The sequence below is a fragment of the Mytilus californianus genome, unplaced genomic scaffold, assembly GCF_021869535.1.
Source record: "Mytilus californianus isolate M0D057914Y unplaced genomic scaffold, xbMytCali1.0.p SCAF_5, whole genome shotgun sequence".
Taxonomy (NCBI): Eukaryota; Metazoa; Mollusca; class Bivalvia; order Mytilida; family Mytilidae; genus Mytilus; species Mytilus californianus.
The window spans coordinates 14851966-14874713 of record NW_026262701.1 but is presented as its reverse complement, the minus strand read 5'-3'; the positions used below and the strand labels follow the sequence as shown (position 1 = coordinate 14874713).

Genomic DNA, 22748 nt, shown 5'->3' with positions numbered 1-22748 from the left:
AGTTGTCTGTCGTACTGTATCCAGATCTAAAACCACACTGACTTTCATTCAAAACATCAACATTTTCGACAAATGTCTTAATTCTTTCATTCAAAAGTGCAGTGAATAATTTACTCATACAACTGAGAATAGTAATCGGTCTAAATTTTTTGGGATTATATCTATCTCCCTTATTTTTGTATACTGGTTTTATATTGCCAATCAACCATTTGCTAGGTATTATACCCGTGTCAAATATCATGTTAAACACTTTTTCATAAAATGGTAAAAACACATCAACAGTAGATTTTATATATTGCTTTCCTTAAATTGTTTAACATATCACAGCGGTATAACATGTTACTTTAATCATTCTTCCCTTAGTTTATTTTTTTTGTATTTACATTGTATCATAGATCTAATTTATTTGTTCAGTGTATGTACACTGGTGTTAATATGTCTTTTGATTGAGTTAAGCCATTTCAATTGATATTTTATAGTGTGTCTTTCTATGTTGTGATGTTACACTATTGTTTCAGATAAGGGTGAAGGTTTGGTACCATTAAAACGTTTAAACCCGCTGCAATTGTTTGCACCTGTCCTAAGTCAGGAATCTGATGTTCAGTAGTTGTCGTTTGTTGATGTGGTTCATAGTGTTTCTCTTTCTCGTTTTTTATATAGATTAGACCGTTGGTTTTCCCGTTTGAATGGTTTTACACTAGTAATTTTTGGGGCCCTTTATAGCTTGCTGTTCGGTGTGAGCCAAGGCTCCGTGTTGAAGACCGTACTTTGACCTATAATGGTTTACTTTTATAAATTTTCACTTGGATGGAGAGTTGTCTCATTGGCACTCATACCACATTATCTTATATCTGATCATATCTATCTATAGGTATATCCGGTTGTTGTTTTCTTTTCCCTTGATTTAATAGTTTCCAGAATTCTCCTGGATTTTTCGATTTTGAATTTTTCATTTCTTTCATCATTTTTTTCTATGTGAAATAATTTTTTTATCTAAGATTTTTTTTTATATTTTTTTTTTCAGTAAGTCGTAAGTTCTGTTTTTGTTGAACAGAAGATTTTGTAGAATTATTTCTCTTTAGTTTCCTATAATTTTGCCTGGCAAATCTACACTCCTCATCAAACCAAGGTTTATCTACTGGTTTTACTTTCTTTCGTTTCTTTGGTTTGAAAATACCAAACGTATTTCTAGCTGAATCTAGCATAATTTTACAAACAGCCACAAAAATCGTATCAACCTTCAATTGGTCTATATTATCACTTGATATTTGATTTAGACTTTCAAAAATAATGTCTTTTCATCTAGTGAAATATTGTTTTTAAAATCATTTACTAAATCCCAATTCCACTTTTTAATTTTTTCATCGTTTTCATTTGTGTTTTGTGGAATATTTCCAGAATCAGGATGTTCTTGATATGTGTTCTTAAAAGAAACTGTTATAGGAGTAGGTAAATCAGAAAATAATTCAGAAAAATCGTGCAGAAAAAAGTTGCAGACAAATCTTAACAGATATACAGATGTGATAACATAATCTACAACGCTAGCATTTCGACAACTAAAATTTCCCGAGTTACATCCCATTCGCCCATTCAAAATAAAAAGCGAGTTTGCCCGACAAAACTCTAATAAAAGATTTCCATATCTGTTTTTCACCTTATCTGAACTTTGTCTTAATAGCGGAATATTAAGTTCATCTAAAACTACATAATCGTTCTCAATAAACCCAAAAATTTGATTCTCTTTATCGTTCATTGTTGTATAATCAAAGTCGTTACCCGTACGTGCGTTAAAATCCCCAAGCAGACAAACATTATTACTTTTCGCTGCGAGGTCTATGTATTCATTCGCAATTTGTCGAAATGCATCGTCTGTAGAATATGGACTGTAATCAGGTGGGACATATACAATACCAAAATAAAGATCATCATCAGTTTGTAAGTAAGTTTGACAGCAAAAACTGCCTTTTTTTTCTTTTTTCTTTTTATAGAAATTTCAGTTCCACACTGGAAACTCTATAATTAAATTTACAACAAAAAGGAACATTTTATGTTTTTTTTTCGGGGCGGTGGTGTTCTTTTGCCCCATCTTACGGTGTTTATTCGTCCCATTTCGTTTGCTATGCTGGTTTCTATAGTACCGTTATAGATTTCAATGAATGTATGACTGGTAAATCGTTGTCAGGAATTTCGTTACCACAAATTTCTTAAAAGTATCGACAGGATGTACTCAAAAATGTACATATATAGCAGTATATATTTAGTTATGTTTTCATTTATCAAAAATAAAACCAATGTTAGTACCGATAAAAAACAATATTTAAAGATTTTACTATGGTGTTAAATTGATAATTATTAGGTCAGGATTTCGTTACCTCACATTTATTAAAACTTTTTACTCAATTCTTTCAAAGATATAAAGATTTGGTTAGGAATTTTGGCTGATTTCTTATTAAAAACGGGATATCACATCCTATCTTTACGATGATGTTGTTTATAGAGCCTGTAAAATTAGATACGATCCATGTAAACTCATTGATCCTTTGAATAAACTTATTCTTTAAGGTTATCTATTTAACACCGTAGTAACATCTTCAAACATTGTTTTTATCTGTACTAACATTGATTTTGTTTTTGATAGATTAAAACATAACTAAATATATATTGCTATATATGTACATTTATGAGTACCCTGATCCTACATCCTGTCGATACTGTTAACTTATATATATTGACATTTATACACAAGGTCATGCGTTTCTCGGACTATTTATGGTGCCTTTACACTTAATCCTGTGGATGTGTACGTGATACTTTAGTCTGGGAAACATAATTTATTTATTAGTTGTAATTGGCATTGAACTAGCTTTCAGTAACTGCGAGTACTCTTTTATCGGTGCTTTGTATCTATTAGTTTTATGTTAGTTGTTTTCTTGGGCTCCACCGATAAATTGAGTTAAGCCATTTGCAACTTATTATTACAATTTTTGTATGTTGTGCTGTAACACCACTGTCCCAGGTTAGGGAGAGGGTTGAGTGCTCACAAACATGTTTAACCCCGCCAAATTCTTTATGTACCTGTTCCAAGTCAGGAGAATGCCGTTGGTTCATGTCTGTCATATTTGTTTATTTTGTAATATGTATTGTATAAATTTTGCCGTAAGTTTTCTCGTTCGAATTGTTTCAAATTATTCATTCTGCTGACTATGCGGTGTTTTTTTTTTCTCATTATGGAAGGACGAACGGTGACTTATAATTGCTTTTATCTTCGTCAATTGAACGCTGGTGGATAGTGGCAATCATACCACAGCTCCATACTTTTATATTTAAAATTTGATTAGGACAAAACAGTTACTTTGTCAAGATACATCTTCCTATCAATTGCCATAGCAGAGTATTTGAACAGACAACTTTATGGCAAAATGAATGGTTTTTAGTTTGCCAATAGTGAATTGTATTGTTCTGCCTAATAAAACATGGATATGGAGATTTTCAAGTAAGAATGACAACGTGTTGGTAAACAAAATTGAAACAGCAGCTGAATGAAACAATAACAATTGTTGAGAATTCTAGAGGTGAACTTACGGTCTTGAAAAATTGATTGACGGCCTTTTGTACGATACTGATTTACAGATAAAACATGAAAAAACGTTGATCAGTTAGTTTTTGTACCATAATTTTTTTTTTCAAATATTCGTGAACGCTTGATAGTCTTAAAAAGACAATGAAATTGGCATTACAATTTTCAAATAATATTTTCCTTAAAGTTTGTGCTTGATAATTTTGTAAGTTTTGAGCATCGCCGTAAAACACGTGAAGCAAGAAAACTATGTAAATTTATTGAATTTTATTTCCGTACAAAGCAAATACAGCATATTTTATGTTTTGCTGTAGTATCTTTAAATTCTTTATGAACATGAGAAAACGAGGACATATGTGTAATTTTTGTCTTGGTTTAATACAAACAGCTTTCGACAATCATTACTGAAGACCATATCAATAGGGTATTTCATAAAATTTCCTTCATCCAGGATGACGTCAAGTAATTTTCCGTTTGATGTAAGTCTTTGGATATTATAAGAACTGTTACCGGTCAGGTACATGTTACCTTTCTTGTCTGTAATCACAGACCGAAGTGGTTTAAGATCCTTCGAAGTGTATTTAAATTGGAGGTGTCCTTCCAGGTCAACACAGGTTACATCCATATGAGTGCTATCTATATAGTAAACACTATCATGAGGACCAGAATGTAGATAGTCTATACTACCAGCATCTGATACCTTCACTGTGGTTATAAGTTGCCCCTGTTTATCAACAATATATAAGTATCCTTGATGTCCACCAACGCAAATCTTGTCATTGACAATAGCGACAGCGTAACAATCACCAGGTACAGAGAGTGTAGAACCAGGTTTCATTGTTTTAGTGTCGATAAATTGTATGGACTGCTGATGAGGTTGAGTAACGACAGCTTTTTCTGCACCGGGTATAACAGCTATGTCCCATGGTTCACCAGACAACTTACAGTCCTGCAAGTAATCACCACTGTCACTGTATACCAGGACGTTTTCACCATAGAAGTTACAGAGTAAGAGACGGTTGTCATCTGTTATTCCCATACTGCTTATCCATACATCATCATGACGTTTTATTTCTATTTTACGGTGTAATTTAAAGTTCTTTGACTTTTTGATACTAGCATCTAATAAAGGAATTTGAACTTGTTGCATTTTAGGTAGCTTATAATCGGCATTGTATTGCATAGAACTTAGTCTGGTTATTCCCAAAGATATAAACGTATTCTTAATGTTGTCTGGTGGATGAAATGTAACCCTTCTTGTCTGAAGAAACGGTAGGATTTCCTCAAGTTTATTCTCGTAGTCTGAAATTTCTAATTTATATTGATTAAGCAGAACAAACATTTGCTTATTTGAACCATATTTGAGTACTATATCTACTTGATCGGACATTTGTTTTATTGGTTTTGCTATTTGTAATAATTTTTTTTTACTTGATTCGGATTTTAGTTTTTGTTCTTCCTTTAGGCAATACGAATCTTGTCTAATTTTGTCTTCAAGCTCGTCTAATCGGTTAATGATTCCGGCTTTATGGCTTGCAACTTGTTTGAATATCGTAACTTTATCATAATCATCAAGACTTTTAATATTTTCGTCTTGATTTGTTATTGCTTTATCTAATGTCGTTGCAATGTTAGATAAAGCATAAGATATGTCTTGAAACATAACTGATTTTTTTACATCTTTTGCTGCATCTTCTAAAGGAATCAATTTCTGACAGCAAGAATGGTTGCTTGTTATACAAGCCTGACAGCATAAGCAATCATGTTCCACACAGAAGAAGTCAAGAGTGATACTTTCATGCTTGGTACAATTGTTTTCAAAAGTTAATGTTCCGGTGCTTGTCATATTGTGCTGCGAAAACGCTGCATTCAAGTTGTGGTTTTTGAAACATTGCTGACAAAGGTTGTTTTGACATTGAAAGCAGTATTGAATAGCCTCTGATGAAACCATCTTACTGGAACAGGGGTCACATGCAAACTTCGATGTTTCCATCTTCTCTGGAACAAAGTATTCTGTAATTTAATGATATTTGATATCAATTTTCATGACTAAAGAAAAAAAATAGAACTTCTTCGACGAAAAAAATAGATACAAGAAAATGTTAGTAGTCACAACCAGCTTTGTTTTTACAAATAGAAAGTAAAAAATAGTCAGCGAACCAGAACTATTTAAAATTATTAGAAACTAAACTATTCAAAAAACAGATGTCAGGGATATATATCTTGTTCTTGAAACACCTTCATCAAATACCTTTGAAATTGAAATGCCTCTGAACTGAAGAAGAACCCCACAAAAATGTTTGGGAGAATAAAAACTTAAAAGGTTTTTTTTAATTCCAGATATTGCAATGTTTCATTCACTGAAATGATATTAAATCAGCAAAAAGATACCAGGCAGTTAATTTTCTCGTTTCCATTATTTAAAATTTGACATGTCGGGGCCTATTATATTTTATCATGCGGTTTTGGATTTGCTCATTCGTTTTTTAATGGTCAGTTTTACGTCATTTGGTCTCTTATGGAAAGTTGTCTCATTGGCAATCATAACATATCGTCTAATTTCCATAAGGCAACTACGTACGTGATGCAAATTTCTCCTTGGATACTACAAGTTCCACTTTTACAATAGTTTTAACCTCCATATCAAGACCACAAATGTCAACAAAATGTCTTAAAAATGATTCTACAGCCTCTACAAAAGATTTGTCGTTTTGCAGCAAAAACATTGGAGCTGTCGTCTGAATCAATAGTGATCCCTTGTAAACAAACACTATATGAAACCATTTTCCCATCATGAATGAAATATCTTCTATTTTTTCCTTGATTTTATCTACATTCCAGTTTCCCGGTGTTGCCAGCCTCCATTCAACATAGCATACGTCATGATCTAGAAAAAAAGGTCAGTCAATATACAATGAAACAATACAATGCACTTCAATCATTTAACATCATACCTATAAACTCATCACAGATACCAGAATTAAAATTTTATAGGCCAGACCAGCGTTTCGTTTACAAAAGATTCATCAGTAATGCTCGAAAAGTTAAAAGGGCTAAAAAAAAAGTACGAAGTTGAAAGGCATTGAGGACACAAAATTCGGACAGGTGTGCCAAATTCAGCTAAGGTAATCTATTCTTGGGGTAAAAAATCATTAGTATTTCGAATATTCAAAGTTTTGTTAACAGTTACGTTATTACAATATCAATGATACCGATACACAGAATTTAATAAGGGTATATAAATGACCCAAAACTATTAACAGCATAGCATTCTTTTACTTGTTATCTTATATTTTACAAGAACTGTCCTTATTCAATAACCCTAGCTAGTATAGGAAACCCTGTAAGGAGAGTCCTGTTTGTGTTGTACTTTCATTTGTCCTGATCAAATTCAATGATGAATAAGATAATATGTATGCTCTATAGTCTCTTTTTCATTTTCGAGCTTCAATGTGTGTCTCATATGCAATAGAACAAAGGTTAAAAACGAAATCAAAATAACATCAGGATCATAGCTTAAAAATGAATAATCTGAGAATCATAGTTTCTATAAACATAAAACTTTAACGAAAACAAGATCACAAAACACACACCATGCGAAACTGTTTTATTAATGGGATCTGCAGCCTTTGGTAGTTCTCTTTGCACCACTGTTTTGACTTCAAATACAATATCCCGTATGGCAACAGAGATATCTGTGAAAAGATAACAGAATGTTAAACATACTGCATGAAAGAGAATCGCCACGCTTATTCCATTCTCATCCATTCTCATTCCTCTTTAGTTTTGTTGTTTTATTAAACATATATTTATTAACTAAATTTAAGAAAAAATATGTTGAATGTTGTCGTTGGTGTTTGTTTGTATATTTTTCTGGATTAGTTGGTCGTTAGTGGTTAGTGTGATCTGTTTAACTGTCATATATTGTTGGTGATTCCTATTACCTCTTTATTTTTTGTTTAGATAATACGACATTGTATGTCGGTTTTGCCTTGATATCTTTTACATGTCTATTTGCTGTAGTGATTTGTGCTTTCAGGTATTTTAATTTAGGTAATTTTTCGGTTCTCGAATATGTAAAGACTTTTTAGTGTATTTTGTGCTCAATATGATAAAAAAAAAACGGTTTACTTTGGCTTATTTCAAATACCCCAAAACGAAAATTCTTTATAAATTTCATGCGTCCGAAGCACTTTTCTGTATTTACCTTCATCAGGAACGCTCAAAAGCCGAATATTTGAAAACCAAGGATGTATAAGAACCGAAACATTTGAAGAGCTTTGTGACCAAAAAGGACCTAAAATTATAGCTAAACCAATCTAAGGTCAACGTTGCTTGATGGAGTTACAACTTAATAATGAATAAAATGTAAAATAGCAATACACGGAAGTAGAAACCAAGATCTAACTCTTCCAAGAAAGAACCTACGTACGATAAGAACAATTGGAAGACAAAAATTGCAAGCAGAAGGTTAGAATATATGCTTTGGAATCTATAAGATATAAGGTTTTTAGATTATAAAGAACACATTGTCCATGTTAAACACGATTTTAACAGTATGTTTTAATGTTTTAATGTTTTATGCATATTCAATAACATTAACGGTACCAATTTGTATGCACCAGATGCACTTTCCGACAATTAATGTCTCTTCAGTGATGATCAAGGCCGACATATTTGAAAATCCAAAATCCAACAAAACGCTGGAAGAGAGAAGTCTTTCATTTGAAAACGCTATTTACTAACTCCGATCAAGGCCATTTCTCAAAAAGGTATCAAAATAAACGAAAGATGCAACTTTTGATCTCAGTAGTTAGTTCGTGAGGACTGACATCATTTATATAACATACTTTTTACAAATGATTAAGGTGTAATACCACCAAATCATAGTACGTCACATCCGGTTGCATACGAAAATAGGTCGAAAAAAAATATTCCCTTGAATTTGACAGTTGTAGGTAATTGATCCTACATTTCATTGCAGTAAAACATTTCTGGGTCATAAACATATATCTTGGGTATTTCAAAGCACCATTATTTTTTTATTTGGGGTTTCTATAGAATATTTTGGAAACTTGAGGTTACATGGTTACTAAAGCTTGTACACAGGTTAAAAAGGGGGAAAATTTGATTGGTTAACTTCCAGTGATGGTTATTTTCTTATATGCAATGAAATGTTATGTGAAATTTTTTCTATGGTACTGGACAGGATAAAACTTTACTCATGCCAAGTATTTCTTTATTTGAAACAAAGACAAATTCTGCACAATTTTTTGAAAAGTGCAAATTTAACAAAGACTAATAGGGGAAAATCAATGGTGGTATTACACCTAATATGGGAAGCTGTACATGCACCTTTGACCTTGTGAGTACTCTCATGTGTTAAAATTTCTTGCTATTTAAGTGAAATACTACAAATAATGAAATATTCTGAGTGGATTGAGTCTCCAAAACACATTTTATGAGAAAATTTCCTTGAAATAGGACTTTACCATGAATATTAGTTGACAGAACAAGCCATACTTAGAGCTTTGGGGAGCTTTTTCTCCTTATTTCTTATATTCTGCTATACTAGAAAATTTTTCCTAAGAAATACTTTAATAAATATATAGTTTTAAGTAAATGAAATTATTTTTAAAGCAGTAACAACAAATTATTCACCAAAAGAGAAGCTTTTTATGTCCCTCTCTGGAACGCGGCGTAAATTTAAGTTTTACGCAAGGACTTATCGAAACCTCCTTGGAGACAGTAAACTTTTATACGGATAGTTCATTCAGCTTGAATACTTCAATTAATCATTTATTATAACATTTCTATCATAAATGAGTGAAAGTTACCCTAAAATTTTTATTTATTGGCCTAAAAAGTAGAAATTTTGAGGAAATGAGAGGTATAAATGGACCAAAAGAGACCTTATAAGGAAGACAAAGAGGTCCATTAGTAGTATTTATCATCCTAAAGTCATCTTTTGTATCATATTCAACTGTTTGTAGGCAGATGAGATAAATATTTGATCATTTATTGGTCCACACGATATTCTATCATGATGCAGCTTGGTTTGGATTTTTCGAAGAAATTTTGCTCGAATCGCTGTAGATGTCATCTTACATTATGCTAGATTTTTCTCAAACTATTGAACTGATTATGACAAAACTTGACAGGAATGCTTGAAATAACCAGTATTACAAAGGAAAAAAGTCACATTCAGTTTATTTAACAAAAAAGTCTTCTTTAGGTGTAATACCACCAAATCATAGTACGTCACATCCGGTTGCATACGAAAATAGGTCGAAAAAAAATATTCCCTTGAATTTGACAGTTGTAGGTAATTGATCCTACATTTCATTGCAGTAAAACATTTCTGGGTCATAACATATATCTTGGGTATTTCAAAGCACCAATATTTTTTTATTTGGGGTTTCTATAGAATATTTTGGAAACTTGAGGTTACATGGTTACTAAAGCTTGTACACAGGTTAAAAAAGGGGGAAAATTTGATTGGTTAACTTCCAGTGATGGTTATTTTCTTATATGCAATGAAATGTTATGTGAAATTTTTTCTATAGTACTGGACAGGATAAAACTTTACTCATGCCAAGTATTTCTTTATTTGAAACAAAGATAAATTCTGCACAATTTTTTGAAAAGTGCAAATTTAACAAAGACTAATAGGGGAAAATCAATGGTGGTATTGCACCTTAAGAAACTTGATTAGGGAAAGTTGACCTGAGATGAACTTGGCTATTCTTATTTATTTAGACTGTCATCTCATGTGTCTCATTTATACAAAGAAAAAAAGAAGCTAACGGACAATCAAAACCCATAAAGCGAATAAAAAGAACAACACTATGGCAGAAAACTAAAAACAACAGTCCTCAAAACAATACTCGGAAAAACTAAGGATTGAACAGTTCGATTCCCACCAAAACCGGGGATGAACCAAGGTGCCCAAGGGAGGGTTAGAAGTTTCGTTTCCACTAGTGGCATCCGTCATGTTACTCTTTGAAAAAGAATTACCTTTTTGTTCTTCAAGTCGGCTGATTACCTCGGATTCCATTGCTTCAGTTTTCTCTGCTAAATTCCTAGTTTGATGTGCTAATAATTCAGACGTGCGGTTTTGCTCTTCTATAAATATTTCGAGAATCTGTAAAGATTATTAGTATATACACATGTAAAACTCAACCAATTTCTAGTGCGTGGATGTACTTTTGTATGAACGCATTGTAATAAATAGATTCTAATAGAATTTGCGATTTAGAAAACAATAACCAATCGAATATTAAGGTGGATAGGGAGTCTTAATTAAAATCCATAGAATTTTTTAATAATTTGTCAAAATGTAGTTTTTATCGTGTTTTTTTACAAAATATAATAAAGAATATGGGTCACCGGACTTTATTGTATAGATTATGCATGGAAAATCCAATTTTGTGAGATAAAAAGAAAATTACATCATAGAATTTTAAGATAAAATGTGAAAATATAGCTCTTATAACATGCTTTCAGATAAGAAAAAGAAAAAATAGGGTCATTGGACTTGTTTTCTTGCTACATATTAAAATAGGTAAATTCATAACACTTTCTATTATAAAAATTACTTTATCTGAGTTATCTCCCCTAATGTGGCAAAGTTAAATCAAAATGAATCAAACAAAAATATTGTGGTTTATAGAAAATACAGACGTAAATATGATAAACCACATACTATCCTATATTAACATGAAAAGTCTTACACATGAGTAACATACTACTCTCAAAATTTGCACATTTCATTAAAGATCTGCTACTACAAAATTCAAGATGGAGGAAGACACCCCAGCCACCTTAAGCATTGTCTCCTGGATCGTTCATTACAGAAAACATCATTTTAGATCATTGTTCCTTAAATTACCTCCGGCTCCAACGAAGAGACATTACTTTCCAATATGCGTATTTTAAAATCTCTACATACTTCTAGTGTCATAATTTAAGAGGTCACATAATAATCTTTATACAGCGGATTGATTATCCCCAAAATAGTTTTAGGTACATGTTTTTGATAAGTTGTACGCTTTTTTTTATTTGTATCTTATATATGGATTTTTGACATTTGAACGTCGGTAAAAAACTGTTGCCTCCAAGTATTAACAGTGTAGTCGGTTATTAGTAAAATGTTTAGTAACATCTTCGACGGTTACCATGACTACCAAATTGTCCATAAGTAAGCTTTTCAATATTCAGTAATGCTTACAGTACCACGAGAAAGAAAAAAAAAAACAAAACCAGGAATGGGTAGGCGGAAAAGAGTCGGCATCATATGGCATTATTTTGGTTCTAGAATTCTAAAATTAAAAAGAATTCAAATGTCTAACATATAATTTTTCCGATGCGATCGTCAAATTAGCGTTAAGTTTAATTTTTTCGATATATTTGTTTGGATCTTTTTAATCTTCTAGCAACTAAAAATTGCCAAAAGAATTTCATCTTGATAGGAAAATATTCATAAATGAATAACAGCCTGTCCAAAAAGACTGTTGGGCATATTAGTATTCAATTTTATCAAAAACTATATACAAATTGGCCATGTTTCTGACGTCGTAGTTATATTCCAGCAAACATTTATTCACTAAATATATCAAAACATGAATTTACTATTTAGTCCTTCGGCAATATTGATCATAAATTGATTTAGCTATTATTTTAGGTCCTTTTTTGCTTTTTGGTTTATATAGCTCTTCACGTATTTCGGTTCTTATACATCCATGGTTTTCAATTTTTTGGCTTTGATAGATTCTGATATAATTTAACATACTGCAGTTGTATGCAAAATCTTATAAAAATCAATGACACGACCCATTTACTCTAACTTGACCATAAAAAAGTTCTTAACAGATTTTAGGACAACGATTCGATCATATGATAAGAACCATCCACATTTGTTTAAAAACATTTCCATTTTTAGTTCATATTGGACTTAGCAGGCAACGGTTACTCACTTTTCTATAAAGAACAGAACAACCTCAACATGTGCTTCCGAGACTTGTGGTTGTAAGTATTACTAATGTACAGATTTACTTCGGTATCTATACATGGACCAGAAATGATGCAAGACCGAACAGTATTTCTCGACACTGTAACTCTCAATTCCCATTTTAACATTGAAAAATGTGTGCAACTGTGATGATAATGATGATAGAATTCGAAATAACTCACAGCAAGTTTGAAGAGTTTAAAGAATATATGATGATCTAAGAGATCAAAGTGAAATAACAATAAAAAGTGTAAAAACAGTGAGGAAAAAATCATATGATCAACCAGACAAAGAACTTTATACCATAAGTGGTTGCTGACAAATAACTTCGTTTTCCAAGGTGTTAGTATTTAACTAATGGTCAACTTCCAAGTAAAACTAAAGTGTTTTTAATTATTTGCATACTTTTACACAATTAAAAATTTTTAAAAGGTTAGATGAAAGCATTGGCTTACTTTAAGGATCCCGAACAATGAAATATGGTACTACAAATGTATTTAAAAAAGATCCTCATATTTGTTGTTCTGTTTAAACTGAACTGAGATATATGTCTGCTTCGACCTTTCATTTAATCTGAATTTCGGTTTATGTACTGTCGATATGGTAATCATCAAGTCCTAAGTTTGAAAAAAACGAAAACAAAACCAATTAAATATGATCCGAGACAATCACTAACGGGATTCCTGACTAGGAAAAGGCACATGACTAAGTAGGATTTTGAGATCATAACTCCCCTTAGGATGTCGAATGATACAAAAACAAGAGATGAAAATATAAATACCAATAAAAGTAAAGCATAGAGAAATCACTTTAACTTTAAGAAAACTTTGAAATCTATACCTGACGGATATTGTCGTTGTTGTTCTTCTTTAGGTCTTTGGTGATAATTGTCGACAGATCACTGTCTTTGAAAATAGATATTTTTTCTTTTGTCATTTTAAGAAATACAGGACCTACTACATCTGCTATCTTCAATAGTGATTCTTCAATCAAAGAAAATTTTTGATCATATTCAGTCTTCGATATTTTATCACTCGGCGAATGAGCAATATGATTTCTTGTTTCTTTAATATCTTTTATCCATTCTGGATTTCCAGAAATTGACCCAGGTGGGCAACACGACTTCAATACAGCAGACATAAGTGTTATATCCATAAAATCCACAGTAGTTGTTCGTTTTGCCGAAATACTGCATAGGCATATTTGTTTTATCTGAGGTCCTTTTCTTCTTTTATGACCATGGACTTCTTTACTTTCGTCTGTTTCAAACAATAAATCAAACTGACTAGTAGTAAGACGACTTATTTGCTTAATATCCCCCAGAGAACGTGTTTTACATTCACAGCATTCAGTAGATGGATATAATGCATGAACTAAGATATGTTTATGGTTGTCTAAGAAAATAAAAAAGTTCAACGAGTTTAAAACTTTTATCTCAAAGTAAAGGTGTAGCGTTTCTGTGGCTGGTCCAGTGATAAATGTCAAAAGCCTTATAAAATACTCTTTTCTTTTCTCTTCACCCTCTGCCATTTTTCTTAAAATTCTGCAAGAGAGTAATACCTAAGTTATATACAAAGGAAAAACGTCTTATACTAAACATGCTTTACGCAAAATATAGCTTCTATTATATTTGTTTATGTTTTTAGCAGAGGTAGATTTATGAAAGGAGTGTATTTGATATTGATGTTGATTTAATTCGTAAAAAGGTTATTCATTTTTCTCCTTCGTTTCAGGAAAACTACCTAGTAGTTATTTGAAATATCATCTTCGAAATAACCTACCCCCCCCCCCCCCCCCCCCCCCACACACACACACATTTGTTATGTGCCTATAATTCAGTGGTTGTCTTTGTTTCATGTCTTTCATACTTAGTTTTTCGTTAATTGAATTGTTATAAATTAAGCCGTTATTTTTATTGTTTGCATTGTTTCATATTTTTCGTATCGGTGCCTTTTATTGCTGAGTATACGGTATGGGTTTTTTCATAGTTAAAGACCGTACGGTGACAAATAATGTCATATATCTACGCCATTTGACGTCTTGTAAATAGTTGTCAATCATGCGATTTTTGTCTATTTTCTTTACTGTTATATACTAAGAATAAAAGTACGGGTAAACAAAAATAAACAAAAACGTTTCTGTGATTGTGGTTTCCACATGTTTTATGCAATGTAATACCTATAGTTTTAAATTGTTAATTGCATGGTTGTGATGAGTATAAGCGAAATAAGTTTCATGAGAGATCTACTGGACGTCACAAATTTTGGGGTTGTCTCATTTTAGTCCTTTCCTTCTAAAATAATATAACAATGAAAATACTTATACAAATATAAATCATCGGATCTTTTAAAGTAAAATTAGATGTGACATGAACAAATTGTTAGTGAAACTAAAAATTGCAATAAATATTAAAAAAAAGGCATATGGCGACTCAAATGCAGAATGTAAAATGGCAAGTTCATATGATCTTATAAAAACTCCTTCCTTTAAATGAGAATATACAGAATAATCACCACAGAGTATGTGTTTCCTGTGTTAATGAAATTTAACTGATTCATTTTAAATTCACAACATAATAAAAGGATACAGTTCATGAAAAAAAGACATGTTTATTGTTGTCTAAGAAAATAATTTAAAAAAATTGACGAGTTTAAAACTTTCACAATAAAGATGTAGCGTTTTTGTGGCTGGTCCAGTAATAAATCGTTCATCTACTCAATGGTGTAATTGTAAAATTTTCAATCCTTCTTATGTAAGAGAAGGCTGAATCGTACTTTGTAAAAACCTACACAGATTCAAACAAAATATTCTATGAAATTGACATAATCAATCATACTTGTTACGTTTAGAGGACGTGTTTCAAAAAAACAAAATCAATCGGCATTTCTATGCAATCAACTGTGTGCCTCTTCTGCAGACATTGGCCTGTATTCATATAAGACTCATTGCGCTATATGAGTCACATCCTCTCACTAAAAAATTCAAAGTTCCGTGACTATGTTGACCAAATATATTCCATCGAACTTAAAAATAGAATCGCAAGCGTTAATAACTGTATAGTTTATTCAACGGATCGATAAGCTAACATGGGTCGTATCTAAATTTGCGGGGTCTAAAAACAACATCACCGTGAAAATGAGGATGTAATATCCAGTTAATAATAAGTCGTCAACAGGTACAATCAAACTTCGAAACTAAATCTGTATATCTTCAATAGAATTAAGTAAAGGTTTTAAGAATTTTGTGGTAACGAAATCTTTGACTTACACTACAGACACCGGCTTAGCTACCCAGTTGGGATATGTACACACTGCATGATGGAGCCAAAGTATCATCACCGTCCAAAAAAGGAAAATCAACAATCGTCAGCTTTGCCTTATATTTTGAGTTACATTTAGAAATTGATAAACGATGGTCGCTTGAGAAAAACAACTTCACGAAAGAGGAGAAGATTTCAGCTTCAGAATAGTAAATTTGGTACATATCAGAACATATGTGTGCATTCGCTTTCTCCATTTAGTTTTATGGTTACCTAGATTTTCATATCCAGAGTAACAATCTTGCTGAGGGCCATCAGATTGGTTGTGTAGTATGTGAAATACACAGCCACGTTCAATTTATTGTGAAACATTTAATCCAATTCAACGTATTGAAAGGGTGCAAAAATACATGTATGTGCATGTTGGAGATTCGTCGTAATAACTCTGGATAGATTCGTTGATAGCATGCTTGCAAAGTAAAATTACTGCTGGAATTAAACATTCCGACTTTCCACAATGCAAAGATAACCTTAGCCAGATTGGGCTCGACTTATTTGCTTTGTTTTGTATGCTCTACAGATTCAATTTCAAAGTTTTTATTTTATCGATGAACTTTGTTAGGAAAGTTATTTGTTGTATCTTAAACAATATAAGTATTCCTCGACCATAATAACACGAATCTATTTTTTTTTTAACTAACCATTTATCGGTAGATTTAAATTCGTGAATTACAAAAATGTACATATGACCTTAGGTATTACTATAACATTGAAAACAATGATTTTAGTTTGTTACCCGGATTTGTTTTCGCTTAATTGATTTATGACTAGTGAAGCGATATACTGCTGTTGCTTTATTCATTAAGCTTTTCAATAACATATAAATGATATTCACGAGTAATTTAACAAGAGACACACTGTATTCATTGTAGACAGAAATTGTCACGGTTTTGAAAAGAAATATCACCATTAAACGAAATGTAAATATCATTTGTCTTTAACTAATCATCCAGTTCTCCCCTTTATGTTAATTAACGAGTTTTTAATATTTAACTACAGATGACAACGAATTACTTCTATGAAGTTCTTTTTGTTGAAGCCACTATTTCATCCTCATTATTCATTTAAACGTGATTAATTTTCATTTACTTATTCAAGATTTAAAAACCTCTCTTACTTTCATTGAAGTTGACTAGAAGCTACTAGTAATCAATATTATCGTATGCAGATAAAACAAATTCATGCGCACCCGGAACCATTCATTCATAACTTTCGATTATTTAGGTTTGAGAGTTCCTGATGAAGGTAAATACAGACAAGACTCTCATATCAGAGATGAGGTTTACTAAGCATATTGTGAAGTATCAAACTATACATTTAATTTATCTTTACGTCCATTGTTTATGTCTGTCACCTGTGTTTGTCGTTTATTTCTTGTATCGAATTATTTATTATGATAATTTGATAGAGCATGTCTCAAATGAATCAATACGTGAATATTGATCTAGTAAAAGAAGACAATCTAATTGTCTGTTCCTAAATCATAGTGGTTCTATCGACAAATATATCAATGTAAAAATAATGACAATAAAAACCAACTATATTTAATGTGAATTTGATCGTTCATTTAAAGACTTCTCCGTTGAATATAAACATACATACCTTTCTCTACTGGTAACCTGTTTAAAGTCACGTGTGTTTATATTAGATTGAATTACATAATATGCATGAATCTCTTTCAATGCCTATTCTAAGTATCGGTTAGTCTATGAAAAGGTATATACCTTTATTATTGATAGTTTATTTTGATATAAAATTATAAATTTAACTAGCTATGGGACTGCCATTGATAGTTTATTTTGGTTGACTACTTGCATCACAGGTGTTTGTAAAACGGAGTTCATTAACTAAGTTTTATGTTTTGTAAATTTGCTCAATAGTTGCATAGCAATCATATTTGTTCATTTTCAGACAAATTAAAAAACAGTGAGAGATAACTTTTTTGAATTTCACAGTAAAACTAAAACAAACTAAATGAAATGGATCAACTTCCTTAAGAAAGTAAAAAAAAACTTCGTCAAGTTGCATTTGATAATTTACTTACACGAGGTTTCATAGTACATGTACAAACATTTTGCGTACAAATTGATTGCATGGATGATAAATTACCACAAATATAGGATAGCGTTGTACTCTAATCAAGGCATTAAGGACCATATTTGTTATTATTTATTTAAATAAAAGAACTTGCAATTGTCAAAAATATTTTTTAAAACCAAAGATTTAGATAGCAGGAAATATAAACATCGATGTGAAAACTCATTACAAACATATTTTTTTTTAAATTTGGGACACAGCATTTTATTCCAAAGTTGCCAGTGGCAATTTTTGTTTTAATATCTTTATTACGATATAATGAAATCTTACTCTTGTGGTCATTCATTACCTAGTACACGGAAAAAGTATGTACTATGAAAGTTAGAAGGCAAATTCAAGCAATTTGATTGGACGAGAAGTTGTAAGTATGTGCTAAGCATTTATAAAATATAAAAAAGCAAGGAATGTTAAAAACATCAGACATACTTTAATTTTTAAGAGCATTAAATTTTATATTCACATCCTGTTTAATGGTATATCTATATGTAACGACCGTATGCTGATCTCTGGCTGAATCGTTTTATTTAAAGTGTTGATGGGTTGTTTTCTCATTAAATCTTACTAACTCATCTTTGTTTTATACAGGTGACAAATTTATACACTCATAATCCGAACAACAAGTTACCGAAGCTAATAATCATACAAAACGTTCTGAAGACAGGTTGGTAATTTTTTCGCTATTTTCAAAGTTTGTAACATAATGCCCGTTTTTAGGTTTGATTTCAGAGTTTATTAACAAGTAGTAACAGTTTTATAATTTCATAATTTAGAACGAGCTCCAAATTTCGGACAGAAGGGGGATAAACAATAAAACAGGTTTTAAGTTCGGTGACCAATTGTAGTTGTTAACTTCTATGTCATTCTGTTGGAGAGTTGTGTCATTGGCAATCAAACAACATCTTATTTTTATATATCGGAAAATATGTGCTTTTATCTTAATAAGAAATGTTGTACGTCATCATTTGACACATAATAACGTGTTGACTAAATATATATCGAGAACTATTGACGTGCAAAATCTTATATGTAGTCTTGAACCTTTTACTCATACAATCTTTAGATTTGTAGACAAAAAGATATCTGTTCAGTCACATTTCAGGTTACATTTCAGGCCATAATTGAACGAATTCTGAAACAGAATCGTGACAAAACTTTCTTTTATTTGCAACATAAAAATATTATTAAATTATACAGTGTAACTGGTGGCATGTTCAACATCTTTAATCTTTAATTATAATTCGATTCTCTGATTTTTATTTGGTGTGGTGGACCAAATTTAAGGGGATAATCTGAAATAAACAGTACTGTTCCAGAACATAAATATAAATATAAGAAGATGTGGTATGATTGACAATAAACAACTCGAGATCCCCACCAGAGACCAAATGACGTAGTAGTTACAACTGTAAGTCACCGTACGGCCTTCATCAATGAGCATACCAAACCGCATAGTAAGCTTTAAAAAGCTTCGAAATAACAAATGTTAAACAATTCCAATGAGAAAATTAACAGCCTGATTTCTATACAAAATAATGAACGAAAAACAAATATGATAAACATAAAAAACCATAGGGATCACCACGTGACGGCCTTAAATCAATCACAACGTCATTGATATAACCGAAATGAAATAGAAGATTAGATAACGTTCTATGCGGTGAATTGTAAATGCGTGCAGTTGTTACTTTCATTTTTTATAGGAGTAACACGACGGGTATCGCATGTGGAGCAGAATCTACTAACACTTAAGGAGCACCCTGGTTTTTTTTGTGGGATTTGTGTTACTCAGTCTTTGGTTTTCTATTTTGTGTTTTGTGTACTGTTATTTATTTGTCTTTTTCTTCTTTGGCCAAGGCTGATACTGTAGAAAAGATAATGTTATCAAAGAGTAAAATGCGAAGTTTTATTTTTAGTAAATATTTTCGCAGTAATAAAATCAAAGCAAATATTTCCGAATTTACATTATTCTGGTCAACATTTCACATATAGTATAAAATTATGTTGTATTGGTGGTTAATACTAAAACGAGTACTACAAGGATCAACATTATCAAATCAAATTTATGATAGGTGAATGATTAACATATTTAATAAATTAAGTTTGTACTATGCAAAAGAAAATATATCAAAGTAAAGATACATGTATTGTTTTAAAAATATTTACCAAACAGTTTTCTAGTTCGGCTGATGTAATCACATATCCTTGATCCATATAAAACTTTTTTGGTACAAGAAAATTGAAGAAGTTTATTTATTACATTCTCTTTATACAACATATATACTGAATATTGATGATTTATTTGGGCAGAATTCAGTTTTTCTTTATTTACACGAGAATACTAGGATACATGTGTTATCTGTGAATTGATTAACTACAAATAGCTTTCGATAATCATAACTGAAGACCATATGAATTGGATATTCTATATCATTTTCTTCGTTCAGAATGACGTCCATGTATTCTCCGTTTGGAGTTAGTCTTTGGATATTATTGGAATTCATACATGCCACGTACACATTACCTTTCTTATCGGTTATCACAGACTGGACTGAGGGCCTTTTAGATCGTTTGAAGTGTATTTAAATTGTTGTTCTCCGTCCAAAGTAATGCATCATACAGTATCTTTATAAAAGTCTGTACAGTAAATACCACCAAGGGGGCCTGTATTTAGAAAGTATAAACTAACGTCTGGTAATTTAACTGTATTGATAGGTTCCCCTTTATATCGAGTATAGACATGTATAAACCTTGTATTCCCCACACACAAATCTTTTCATTGACGACGGCGACACCCAAAATAACTGACAGATAAAGGTCGTATAGAACCAGCTGTCATTGTTCTAATATCTAAAAAATGTATAGATTTCTCGTCAGGTAGAGTAACGACAGCTTTGTCTTTACCAGGTATTACAGCTATATCACATGGCGAACCGGATAAAATGCAATCCTGTAAATAGGTACCATTGTCAGCGTAAACCAGTAGGTTTGTACTACAGTAATTACAAAGCAATAGACGGTTATCAGATGTGATAACAATACCAGTTATACAAACATTACCAGGGCGTTTAATTTCTATTTTAAGGTCTAATATACATTTCATTGGCGTTTGAGGAACTAATAATGGAATATGGCCTTCTGGAATAATGCATTTTAAAGAATCTAGTCTTATTGATCCCAAAGACCTTACTGTATTCTGAATGTCTTTTAGTGGTTTATATATAGTTTTTCTTGTCTTAAGTGTTGATAGTAATTCTTGAAGTTTGATTTTGCAGGCTACCATTTCTGATTTACACTTGTAATTCAAGACAAACAATTCCTTCTGTGAAGAACACTTCAATACTTGATCTAATTACCTTGATATGCTTTGAATTGGGTTTTTTATCTGCAGTAAACGATTTTTACTAGATTTAGATTTATCTTTTTGTTCCTTTGTTAACGAGCCGGTATCCTGTCTAATTTTGCATTCAAGATCGTCCAATCGTTTTAGAATTACAGCTTTATAACTTTTAACGTTATAAAATATCGAAATTTCATTACCATCAAGACGTATAATATTTTCATCCTGGGTCGTGATTGCTTTAGCTAATGTTGAATTTATATGAAATAAATCATTAGATATGTCTTGAAAAATATCTAATTGATTCATATTTTTTGCTACAGCCTCTAAAGGAACCACATTCTGACAGGAAGAATGTTTTTCTTCAATGCAAAACTTACAACATAAGCAATCGTGTTCCTCACATAAGAACTCGAGACTGCTGCCTTCATGCTTGGAACAAGTGTTTTCTAAAGAAAATATCCCAATGTCTGTCAGGTTGTGTTGCAAAAATGCAGCATTAAACATATGGTGAGTGATACAATGCTGACATAAATATTTTTGACATTCTAAGCAGAATTGAATTGCGTCTGTCGAAAAGTTTTTAGTGGTACATATGTTGAAAGATTCTATACAATCCTATTTCAGTCTAATACATTATGTTATCTGCATTATTCTTGTGATTATGAAGATAATTTATTTGAACCATGAACGTAGTTGTTATTTACCTGTACACATCAACATTGTACTGAATTGTCTGAAAAGCTACTGAACAGTACTGCAAGCGGATTGTCTGAACAATACTGAATTTACCGGAGAGGATAAGTCTGAAAATTGACTGAAAGACTAAACATGACTGAATAATTTATTGCTGTGACTTTTCAGATGATGTTATAAAATCAAAATGACCGTTTCAGACTAAAATTCATTTACTAGTGATGAATTTTCATCTAGTTGGCAAGGTTAAATAATTCTACAACAAAACATTATCGGATAAGCATTTGCTGACGCTAACATCCTTTACGGATGTATCAAAGCCCATCCCCAACTTATGGATGGATAGAACTGTAGACATACTCCGGCAATAACAAGTAGGGTTACATGGTGGAAGAAGGACTTCTCATCGATCACAACAACCACCATTTATCATCTGAGAAATTGGATGTCAAAAAGGTATGCATACTGATACATTCGGACTGAACAAACAGCAGATATACGTTTTTTTTTCTAATGTGACCTACTGAATTATACTTATCATCGGGTTTATAGTTGAATGAGCATCACGATGGGTGCCACAAGTTGAGAAGGATCTACTTACCCTTCCGGAGCACCTGAAATCACCTCCAGTTTTCGGTGGGGTTAGTCTTGCTCAGTCTTTGGTTTTCGATGTTGTGCTTATTGTGCAGTTGTTTGTCTTTTCGTCAGTTTG

General features: G+C 31.7%; 1 protein-coding gene across 1 annotated transcript; it reads right to left on the bottom strand.

Annotated features, from left to right (window-relative positions):
• Nucleotides 1–3829: 3829 nt before the first annotated feature.
• LOC127700194 (uncharacterized) lies at nt 3830–17530 on the bottom strand. Its single transcript, XM_052203594.1, has 6 exons — nt 17509–17530; nt 13428–14130; nt 10595–10721; nt 7171–7272; nt 6159–6464; nt 3830–5590 (listed from the first exon to the last, which is right to left on the bottom strand). Exons 2-6 carry the CDS (start codon nt 14115–14117, stop codon nt 3906–3908), a joined length of 2910 nt encoding a protein of 969 aa, XP_052059554.1. The 5' UTR covers nt 14118–14130; nt 17509–17530; the 3' UTR covers nt 3830–3905.
• Between the last annotated feature and the right edge of the window lie 5218 nt (nt 17531–22748).